The sequence below is a fragment of the Egretta garzetta genome, unplaced genomic scaffold (assembly GCF_000687185.1).
Source record: "Egretta garzetta isolate BGI_Z169 unplaced genomic scaffold, ASM68718v1 scaffold94, whole genome shotgun sequence".
Taxonomy (NCBI): Eukaryota; Metazoa; Chordata; class Aves; order Pelecaniformes; family Ardeidae; genus Egretta; species Egretta garzetta.
The window spans coordinates 4,068,868-4,080,469 of record NW_009259683.1 but is presented as its reverse complement, the minus strand read 5'-3'; the positions used below and the strand labels follow the sequence as shown (position 1 = coordinate 4,080,469).

Genomic DNA, 11,602 nt, shown 5'->3' with positions numbered 1-11,602 from the left:
TGACCAGGCAGGAACCTACGACACTCGCCACCACCCGTCGGCAGGTTTTGGAAGTCTGCGTTGGAACGGCAATCCCAGCATTGCCTCGCTGAACGCAATGCTGCTCCCGAACAGCCTGGTGTTCATGTGGGTGAAGCTACGTACTTCTACGACTGCAGAGGCGCGAGGAACTTCAGCAAGGCTGACGTTCACACCAGCAGACTTGTAACACGCGGTAACACAGCCCATCAGCTAACATCTCTTCAGTGGATACAAACAGTTTTATTAAGGTTCCAAACATGGAATTAAATAGCATGGGTTCGCCGGACGCATCTAGCACTGTTGATGTTCTATGATTATGCACATGAAAACACTTCTCACACGTATATGCTAGACAACAGTCTTTGGTACAGTATTCACTGCTGCTTACAGTTTTTCTATAGGCTTATCCTCTCACCCAGATTATCACCCATGATTAACAGAAACATCACCATAATTTTTTTTTTTTTTTGTAATGAAGAAGCTGAGCTACCAGAACACCAGTTGTGTTTTCTCAAATCAATTGGATTTAATTAACTTTTTTTTTTTTCTGTAAGCCACAATATAAATAAGAGTATGTTATTCTGGATTACTACAACAGTAGTTGCTGCCTTTAAATGTACATAATCTCTGGGCAAGACAGGAAGGCCAATTCCTCTCAAAACCAGAATTATTGGGTTGCAGAATCTGTAAACATTATCTCATGCTCCTCTTTTGTGATCTTGTCTACAGCTTAGTCAACAGCTTTGGGATCTTTAGTGCCCTTGACATAGATGCTAAAAGGAGCAAAACTTTGAAGTAATTGATTTTTAAATATTAACTTTTTTTAATCAGATATTTATTAATTCTTAAATCTGGTAGACAAGTCAGAATTTTAAACCAGAAAATATAAGACCAGAAAAAAAAAAAACCAAACCCCACCACAACCAAGATGCAAGTTTATAAAGTGCCTATTTATAGCTTTGATTGTTCCAAATATCTTTATATTATTGAGACATCTAGGGATGGGGAAGCAATAAAGAGTAATAGGAGGAAATACAAAGCAGGAGACACAGAGGTGTCAAGATTTCATCAGAAATGACAAGAAAAATGTTGTTGATTACAGTGGGGTCACTGGGGGTGGGGGAAGACAGACTGGTTCTTCAGTTTAACAGCATTGAGCACTTATGCTACCACGCTACGCTCTAGAAGTAACAGCTCAGCCTGGGAGGTTAATACTAATGTGGCTTTGTCTCCTGCAGAACATTTATCCTGAGAACTGAAAAACCCATAAAACATCCCAGAAGTCAGGAGTGCACAGAAAGCTGAGCAGAGCTGGCTGTTCTCATTCCTGAGGTCCATTCGATGCCCCCCCAGGATAAAAAAAGGCTTCCTTTATTCTAATACACTGCTTCAGTGGTCCAGCCAAGGCTCACTGCGCTCTCTCAGTGAAAATCCAAGAGATTGTTTGGATGAAGGTTGTAACAATAACTGTGCCCTATTCATCTGTACAAAAAAGGGAGGATTTCTTTTAGAAAGATGGCAGTTCCAAGATAATTTTCTGGAAACGAACAGGCCTCCACTGAGGTATGAACACTTTCTTTTTTTTTTTAAAATAAAAAACCCCCACCAGCCACAGACAGCATTATTTGTTTTACAGAAACAAGGAACCTTCTGTTCCTTGACCTCTCATTAAGAAAGTGGTCTCTGACCACAGTAGCATATTCTTTAAACAAATCACGTTCCATTTTTGGAATAAGACCATATTCTAATAATAGTCCCAATTATCACTTACAAAGCACGATTAATGCCCTACCCATGTTGCCAGGTAGTAATGGCGATTTTTGGTTTTTAAATAGGAACAACCAAATACATGCAAATTGCAATCGACAGGCTCACTGAATAAATTCTAATGATGAGATACACAAACCATGTAATTCCTAAGTGGAATTAACAATTTATAATAAAGAAAATGACAGATCTTTAGCCCTAAAAAGTTCACAAAACTGAAGTTAAAAATAAAGCAATTTAATGCAGCAAAAAAGTTTTCTTCCTCCAGAGGTGAGTGGTAACGAAAGAGAGGCACCATTTCTGACGGATGTATGGAACCGAAGGTGTTAGCAGCACTGTTTTCTGCGTTTGCCCATATTCTGCACCCCAATCTTTAATTTTTAAATCAATGTCTTCTGAGCTTTTTCTCCTCTATCACCCAGGCAACACAGTGGGCACAAGCGAGTTCTCAGTCTGCTACTGCCCTGCTCATTTTTCAAAGAAGGTGGGAATGTCCCCTCCTACAAAGTGCCCCGTGGCTACAGACAGCACGCTCTGAGGGAACAGGTCACCCCGCCGCCCAACAGAAGTTAGCACAGATAATAAAGGCCTATTCATATAATTTCCTCACAGTTCCTCTGCAGCAACAAAGATGGGACGGTTTCATTAACAGAAATACGCAGTTGTTACCTTTTAAACAGCAGGCGTGCTACTTGGCATTCTGATTCAGATTTTCCACAAGCGTATGAGGAAAAATGGGCCTGTGCTGCTTCAACCTTTGCATTTAAAGAGATGCAGTGAATCTCAAGACGGGCCAATATGGATCTTTTCAGCGCCGCCTGCACGCTCAGCTGAGGCATGTACATCGCTCCCACACAGCCCTACGCTTTGGAAGATTCAGAGGGAAGACAACACAGAAATCACGATCTCCCTGAGGTCATCTAATTCTGCTCACAGACCAATGTACCGCGTATATAAACGATGATTATGGGCACAAATGGTTAAGAAAGTAACACTTCAGCGGAAGCCTAAAGGAATAATGAAGTGATTTTAACATCTAAAATGGCTTTAAATAGCTCACCTTCACTTTAGAATTAAAATGCTGGCAAAGCCTTTGTGAAGTAGATTTTATAAATTCTAACAGTTCAACAAAAGGGACTTTGTCATTAATGCTTAGTAGATACAAATAAATTATTCATTAGTAGAACTCACATTTGGGTTTTATTATACTCCGTAAAATATACAGTAATCTTGAAGTACTGAAAGAGTGCAGGTAAATACAGTATTCAAGCAGTCACTATTTCTATGTACATGCTCATTAATTCTTCAAAAAACCCACAAAATTATCAAATAGATCAAAATATTGTCCCGTGTTTCCACACGATGTTCAGAAAACCAGCTGATAATTTACAATAATATCATAAAGATTTCCAGTTTCACAATACAAAAAGGATAAAAAGGAAATTGGAATCAGTTTGTAGTAATTTATTTGTACTTTACCAGGACATGCAAGGATTCCTTGCATGTACATAAACAAATTCACTTGAAAAGTAACAGTTATAGTTAAAGCAGAGCCAAATAAAGTAAATATTCATATTTAACAGACGAAACTTCAGCTTACTTAATGTCAGTTTTTCATTCTTCAGGCAATTAAAAAAACCACAGTAGTCTGTTATAAATCAAAAAAAAATAATCTTCGGGCAAGTCTGAACTACATTACAGGGACCTGTTTCTGCTGTTTATTTTCTAAATGGAGCACAACAAAGATACACAGCTCTTCCCACAGACCAGACACTGTACTTTTTTTTCCTAATAGGGAAATATACTTTTAAATTCACCTCCCCCCCACCCTTGTAACTCCAGGGTTAAAAAAAAAAGTGATAGGGATATACAATTTTAATCTTACATACAAATTTATGCTGTAAGGAAGTGGACAGATTATTGAAAAGAACTCTCAGTCACAACAGGGTTATCAAGACATTTCAATTTTTTATGCAGTTTCATAATTTCCAAGTTACTCGTGTATTTTTAAATTAAAAAAAATCTCAATCCAAAACCCAAAAGTTAAAAAATCTAAAACTGTGCAACAATTACTGCTTCCCTCCCACATCTCCCACCCCTTCCCTTGTTTATTACACTGTACATTTTTCACCCTGACTTCACCTTGTTAGCTGGTTTAATTTTAGTATTATAAAAGTATGACAAGTTCATTTTCATTTCTCCTAAAAGAAAAAGAAAACAAAACTTAAAAGTACATCTGCTTTCTTTCATGGTACATTTAATAGTGTCGGAAGGCTTTCAGATGATAAAAAAAAAAAAAAAAACAAACCAAAAACATTTAAAACCAAATCTAAGCTTCTTTTCCAGAAGTAATTAAGGTTTGGTTAAAACAAATTCTCAAATAACCTATTCCAGTTTTCACAAAAAGGTATTTAATTAAAAAAATCTTTAAGTTATTTGGTCCTTTGGCAATTTGCAGCATAAACAATGCCTACTGTACCAAACTCATTTATTGCCTTCAAAATGGTTTTAGTTTTATTGATAATATTTAAATCTAGCATCCTTTGTGTTGTTCATTTACATCAAGTAGGGTGCCCAGTCTGCAGAAACTACTCCCGGCACCAGAAACAGAATGGTAGAATACAGTTAAATAAAACAGTTTTGACATTCTTTTTTTTTTTTTTTTTTTGCCATGGATTCCAAGTACTTATTCAAGAATTTATGCTTCTTCTGCAAAATATGCTCTTAAAAATCCTCCTAGAGTCTCACAGATTTTTTTTTTTTTGTTATATGCAACCACAATAAAAAACATCTTCTCAAGGGCCTGTCCTCTTTTTGCATTCAAACACTGATAGCTTTTTTCCAAAAGCACAAGTCTGACCTTCCAGCATGAGGGTTCACTCTTCAGACCTACAAAACGTAGCTTCTAATAGGTCTCAGAATCCGAGTCATTGAGTTCATCTTCTTCTGTATACGGGTAGCCATCTTCCCTGCCAATGTTGTTGAAAGTACAGTAAGAGCTGTGGTCACTCCTCATGATTGGCAAGGAATCGAAGGTGACAGTTTTTGAGGTGTTGGTGTAATGATTAATGGCATTGAACGTAAGGGAAGGTAACGTGCTGCTCGATGAAACAGGCATCATGGTGGCCAGAATGAGAGCCAGGCAATCAGCCACATCCTTGTTGGGCGCACAGGCCAAAGCTGGTGTGTAACCTAGAAAGTCAAGAAAAAAACAAAACATTCATTTAAAATAAAGACAACATAAAAATTTCTCCAAGATCACATCAGCTTTCAGCTGCAAAAGTATTTTATATTGCTTAGTTCTGCACTGTTAAAAAAAAAAAAGAACATAAAATTAATGCATTATCAATTAGTATTTTTTAACTTTCAGTTACAAAAACAACCCAGAAGTTACTGGGCTTTGGAACAGATGTAGTTGTTTTGTTAAGCACAGTCGGACACCCTAGGCCAGCAAGAAAAGCCAGGATTTGAAAATGGTGAGGAAGTCACCTGGCTGAGACAACTAATGGCAGCCAACAGTGACGGGTGAAGGCTTTCACTAGAGAGGCACTACAGAAAGTACAGGTCAACGTGTTAAATATTTCTTCATCCAGGAGCTTCCACACAACTGTTCATCACAGACAGTCACTTTACTAAGACTGTTTGGTCTCAATAATAAGCTGGCTAAAGCATCGGGTCCAGTTAATTGAAAAGGCAGAGCATACAATTTCAAGGAGCCTATTCTTTATTACAATATAGAGTAATATAAACTATACAGCCCATGTCTACCTTCTATTTGAGGGATATAAAGTAAGAAATCCACATAAGTTTGAGGAAATGCCTGTTGGATTAGTAGGCTAGGACTTGCAGAGAGAAACTACACCTCTTGGTTGCCCAACTGGTCCGGCCAAACTCCTTCTGCCAGGCAACACTACTGTGAGAACCCCAAATGCAGGAGGTCTCGGGCTGTGGAGCGATTTCCAGTCAGGTCACGTAGCTGTGAAATCTCTTTTGGGTAACTGTGGCTCTAATAGTCCTCCAACATTTCTCCTTTTGCAGCTTCCCCCTTCCCTGGGAAGTACTTGCTTCTGCTCATTACGTACCAAGAAAAATGCTTCAAGTTCTCCTCAGTGGAGATCTGGACACTGCTCCTGCCTCAGGCTTTAGGCCTAATCATTCAGCAAGGCACCTGAGCATAAACTTTGGCAGAGGTCTCAGGTTATACGCCCAGCACCGAGGCAACTGGTGTAACCAGTGGTGATGACAGCAGCTCTAGAAGCATGGCGGTCACACAAGTACAACCACAGGCAACAGCTAATTCTGCTGCCAGGACCGAAGTAAGTTCCCTCTGCCTGGCTCCACGCAGAAGCAGGTGGGGAGGTCACCCTGTAGCACCCCTGCAGTATCTCTCCCCACGTGCAACAGATACGGCCACAGGGAGCTGAACAGGAAGACTCATGTTCAGGTTCATTTGGGAGTCTGAAATCCTGCACTACCCCCAGTCCACAACTTAAAGGCGTATGACATCCAGGTAAAAAGCACACAAGTAATTTTAAATAATAAAAGAAATCCTTGTATAAAGCAAACTGTGTGATGGACTTCTATCCAGAGCTTATGGAAGGCATGGGAAATGCGGCAACGCCCGTTCTACCAGCAAATGTTTCAACTCGTAAGGAATCACCTTTATTGCAGAAGTATGTCCAGGTCAAGTGATAGGATAGAGCTCAGAAGTAGTTACCGTGTTGTACAATTGGAGGGAAGTTTTAAACAATTAGGCACATTATGGAAAATAGTTGTAGCTGAAAATTAAGCAAACAGCAAGCAGGGGACAGACAATCCTGCAGTTAACTATTATTTGCTCAGGACAGACCTTGTGCTTGATGATTGGTACAGAGTCAGACAACAGTCCCTGCCCAAAGCAGCATCCAATCCAAGGAAACACACAGGTAATTCCAGCACAAAAGGCACCAGCTGACCCTGCGATAGGGCCGTACAGAAGTGCAGTGCGGCAGATGTTTTCATTGTTAGTAAGGTGCCACAGGACTGAAACAGCTCAGAGTTAACAGTGACAGTCTGCAGAAGAGAGGCGTTTTGAGAGGATTCGGAAGCAAGGGCCAGAGCTTGCTATGCTCGGACGAAGCCTGCATTTCAGGCACATCAGGCAGAACAGAAGGCTCAGCATTGGTAGTCAAACGCGCACAGTTTAGTATCTGCAGTTGCTGGAGATTGTATGAAGGCAAGATGACACACAAAGTAAGTTTCTGCAAGCTGGTCATACTCAACGCTGTTTCTTTCATTAACATGATTTGATAAAAGCTCAAGTAGAAGAATGAGCAGTCACCAAGCTACCTTTGAGCATCCCAGTTCATCATAAAAACCAAGGCCAACAGAAAGATTGAACAGATTACTTGCTTCATTTAAAAGTTCTCTAAAGACAGTACTTATGCTAATATTTGATTGTAAACCGTAAGCTTCTGGCTTTCATAACTAGGAATGAAACATCACAAGTTTTATTCTTGCCTTAGACATAGCAAAATGAAGTAACTGCTTGACCATGAAAGACCGACATCTGTGTCCTCCACCACTTTATTTTCACCTATATTATTTAAAAATTATACAAACAAGTTCTACTTCTATGTCCCTTAAAACAACTGCAAATTCATCATTGATATGTTAGGGCAACAATAGGTATAAATACTTTAAATGTTCTCTTAATAAGATGTTGGTAAAGGTACCAACTCCACTGAAATACTCGTATATGCAGTTCTCACATGATGTTCCCCATAATCTGTATTGTATTTGCGCAAGCTTTATCACCGTCTTCATTTATAGACTGGGCAGAATGAAGGCGAAGCAGAGTGAGGTGAAGCAGCTTCCTTGCACAGCGGAAAACAGAACTTAAGTGGTGGACACGGACTTAAGACCAGGGCTTCCCCCACCCAAACGCTGAGCTGCTCCCTCCCCTGGGGCTTGAAAGTTTCTATGAAGGTACCTACAGGAAAACCAGAGAGTTACTAATGCGGTCAGTGCAAAGACAGTTCTCAAGGTAAACTGAATGAAGCCTTACACTTGAGAAAGGGTAGGGAGTCATCTGAGGCATGAATCCTCTTGGAAGCATTTACAACAAAAATTCCTTCCAGAAAACTGGAGGTCTCCAATATAAACTAGAATACGAATAAAGAAAGGCTTGGAAAAGAACTAGACACACAAAAAAACCCCAAACCAAACCAAAACTATCGCCTGCCCCCCCTTTTATTTTTTTAAAAGTTTGAAAGGCATCCAATGATCACTGCAACGATGAATATAGAAAATAAGTGAAACCTCCATGCTATGTCAGTCTCCGGAGTTAGAGGATGCCTCCTCCTCTCACTACTTTGGTGCACATTAATACAACAAAGACAAGACAGACCCTACATGATGGAATTTAGCTAGTCTAGGTAGTTAAATAGTAGGGGGGAAACCCAAAAAAAAAAAACAAAACCGTGAGAAGTTGGTTGAGTGACCAAACATAAAACTTCAGCTGGTGTCAAATGAAAGAAAAAGCTAGTAATTTCTTTTAAGACAGGTAAACTTGCATAAATAATGTAAAATTCAACAGAAATTTTGTAGATGCGGGTGATGGCAAAATTTCATCAAGACAGGTATGGAAACATGGGAGAGTGAGAACTGTTACAGAACTGAGAATGAACCCTCAACATGGCTACTTTTGGGAAGTATACCTGACAGTAAATTTGCTGTTTCAGTTGCATTTAATCTTTTGAGAACCAAGAAGATTACATTTTTTCCAAATACATTTGTTCTTAAAAACCTCCAAAAGTGATCTCACCAGATTAAGAGATGGTCTATAACAAAAGCAGTATGACTTCAAATCTAAAGTTTTAAATAGCTTATAAATTATTTATAAACTGAAATGCAGAGAATTGGAGTGATGTTAGGTTTTTTCCAAAGCTTATGTTTTTCAATAATTTTCTGTAGCCCAGATATAGCAGCAGAGGACTACTAAGTAGTTTTATACATCTACAGATACAAATAGAGAGTGCTTGTAAAAAAGGTCAATGCAGCCTTTATAGAAAGCGACAACTTCAGAGACAGAAAGGGGATGATCAGCACTCCATACCAGCTGAGGTTCTGCTGATTACACGTTCCATACATCAAGACACTTCTTCATGTAAAACACTACCTAAAACTTTACCTCCAATTTCATCTATTTCTATCTGAAATGCCAAGCTTACATAGCAGATCACTGAAATTATCTGAGCTATGCTAAAGTAAGAGAATGTCAGTGTTGTGATGCAAAATATTCGTGTGCCTATTTCTTCAGCCTGCTTTGCTAGACAGATAGCTTCCACCCCCCAAAATGCATAAATCATACTCTTTTAAAGCCTTCCTAATAACAAAAATAAAATAATAATAAAAAAAATAATCAAAGTTTCTCCTGTTTTTTTTCTTTATTAGAATTAAATAAATGTAATTATTTTTTCTTTAGAAACACTTATAGTCTAGCAGTAGATGCTAAATTCTAAGACAAGTAGACCTAAAGCAGAACCTGGCTATCACTACTGCCAGCTTTTCCAGTTAATACAGAAAGGTACACTATGGAGATCAAGTAAACTTTTGCAACAAGATTAGCAAGCCTGCTGACATACTAAGAATGAAGAAAAAAATAGTGACAGGTGAAATAGATTGATAAATCCCAGAAAAATTTCCCTTGCTTTCTTACAAATCAAAGTATTCATCACTTTGCACATACTGTACTTTAAGCTGGCACATTCATCCAACAGAAAAAGAATTCATTATGAATATTCGCAAGGCTGTTTAAGATTTTATAAGCAAGGCAATAGCTATTAGAAAGAAAAGTTAAGAACCACAGTGAAGAACTAGATTAGGTAGCCCTCAGAGTTACTTTAAAGTTTAAAATATGAGCAGAATTAAAAAGAAGTTGAACATGTTGCAATTAGATCCCCAGGCTGCCAGAGAACTGCGACTTCTATACCAACAACTCTCTTCTCTGTTTTGTCAAAGATCCACCCTGACAAGGGACTGGCTGGCTGCACATGAAAAGCCCACAAAAATACAAACACCATCTCCAGTTAGCATACTTGTGATGAGAAACAAAAATCAAAAAGGTATGTTTTCCCATCTTTTCATTCTAGGGAGTTTCATTTAGCAGTTACCACTGTACCCTATTTTAGGCACCCTTTAAGCAGTGTAATTTGAGAAACACAGAGAAAGTCATAGTAAACGTTAAGAGAGGAAAAACTTTCCAAACTGGAAATATAATTAGAACTGTTAATTAGGCACATCCCTTCGGCGGGGGGGGGGCGGAATCCAAACCAAAAAACCCAACCCCTCCCACCCCAAACCCCAGCTACTGCTTTGCTTTAAGATACATTGGGGCATGGCATAACAGCAGGAGCTCTTACGCTTTTAAAAGCACAACTCTGGAGGACCAGAGATGTCTTACATGAAAATATGCAGTAGATTTGATTTTCTTTTGTTCTTACAAGGTGTAGGATTTATTCCCTGTGATAAAGCAGTTACTATTTCTTACTTCTATGTGCCAAAAACTTTAAAGAGCCAGAAGCTTGAGACCAGTGACTGAGATCTGTAATTCATACTTGCTTTTAAACACTAACACCAACATACTTACCGTGACAACATGGATGGCGATTCAATCCAGCTTCTGAACAGCTGAAAGTTGTATTTTAATTTGAGCATTACATTTTTTTTGACTGTCTCCAGTACGTCAGAGCTAGTGTATGCATTATAAAACTACAAATGCAAACCAAGTATTTCCATGCCGTGACCCACATCGTTTTGAAAGTTTTCACTCCCCTTACACTTCCGCTGCTTTGCTAAAATGATCCATTGCCAAAATAACACATTTTTTTCTATGGGGAGACCTAGTGCAATGCTCCTATGAAATTCCCAAAGGGTTACTGCTTTTCAGTAAGCTGAATTTAAAACCACGGTTCCTTATGGGGAAAAAAAGTTAAATTTATTCTTACCATTTTCATCTACAGCAAGTACACTTGCTCCCTTCCCTAAAAGCTCTTGAACTACAACTGTTAGTCCATTCCGAGCAGCAACATGCAGAGGCCTGTGAAGACAAGCAAACTGGTATATAAACCTTAGAACAAGACATACGGTAAGACAGGTAGCTTGCATCTAGTTAAATGGTTCCTGAAGTATTTATACTGGCATGTTACTTACACATTATATAAATATTGTAGATATAATAACTAAGATGGGAAAATCAGGAAATCTCTTTTCTTATTGCAAAGAAACTGTACAATAACAATTGTGCACTTACTTTCTTTCTTTTTATGGCACCACACAGTGAGAAAGTAGCTTCTAGAAGAGACCTGCCTGCTTATGACTTTATCACTTTAAAAATTTAGAAACATCTGGTACCTCACTGTTGATAAATCCTTCACTCAATATTTTAACAGGTATCACCACATCTGAGAGTTACTCCATGCCACTGGCAATAACCATTAGAATAGTAACAGCAGAATGGTAGTCATTTTATTGCATGTAAATGCTTATGAAGGATGCAGAAGCATTTCATCAGTCTGTCTTTTAGAAACCACTATATTCCACTGTGACTAGAAATGAAAAAAATTATTTTACAGTATAATGCATGAAGCAGGAAAACCAGATTACTTTTCAAAACCTCAAACTATTAACCATAACCCTGTTTTGTGGTGACTTGATCTATCAAGGAAAGTCTAGCTTCACCTCAAATATTCTAATGATATCTTTTTCAAAAGCAAGTTTTTCAAAATTGATTCCCACTGGCTTAAATAAAACCCTACCACCACTCAGCAGGATA

The 11,602-nt window shown here is 38.5% G+C and overlaps 1 protein-coding gene across 2 annotated transcripts in view; it reads right to left on the bottom strand.

The window, feature by feature from the left end:
- Nucleotides 1–4,437: 4,437 nt before the first annotated feature.
- Nucleotides 4,438–11,602, bottom strand: part of ANKRD28 (ankyrin repeat domain 28) — a 79,233-nt gene continuing 72,068 nt past the window's right edge. For both annotated transcript variants that reach the window (XM_009638644.2, XM_035894053.1), the window contains 2 exons: nucleotides 10,776–10,867; nucleotides 4,438–4,980 (listed from right to left, as the gene is read on the bottom strand). In XM_009638644.2, coding sequence (XP_009636939.1) covers nucleotides 4,694–4,980; nucleotides 10,776–10,867 — 379 coding nt within the window. In that variant the 3' untranslated portion in view covers nucleotides 4,438–4,693. The remainder of the gene's footprint in view (nucleotides 4,981–10,775; nucleotides 10,868–11,602) is intronic.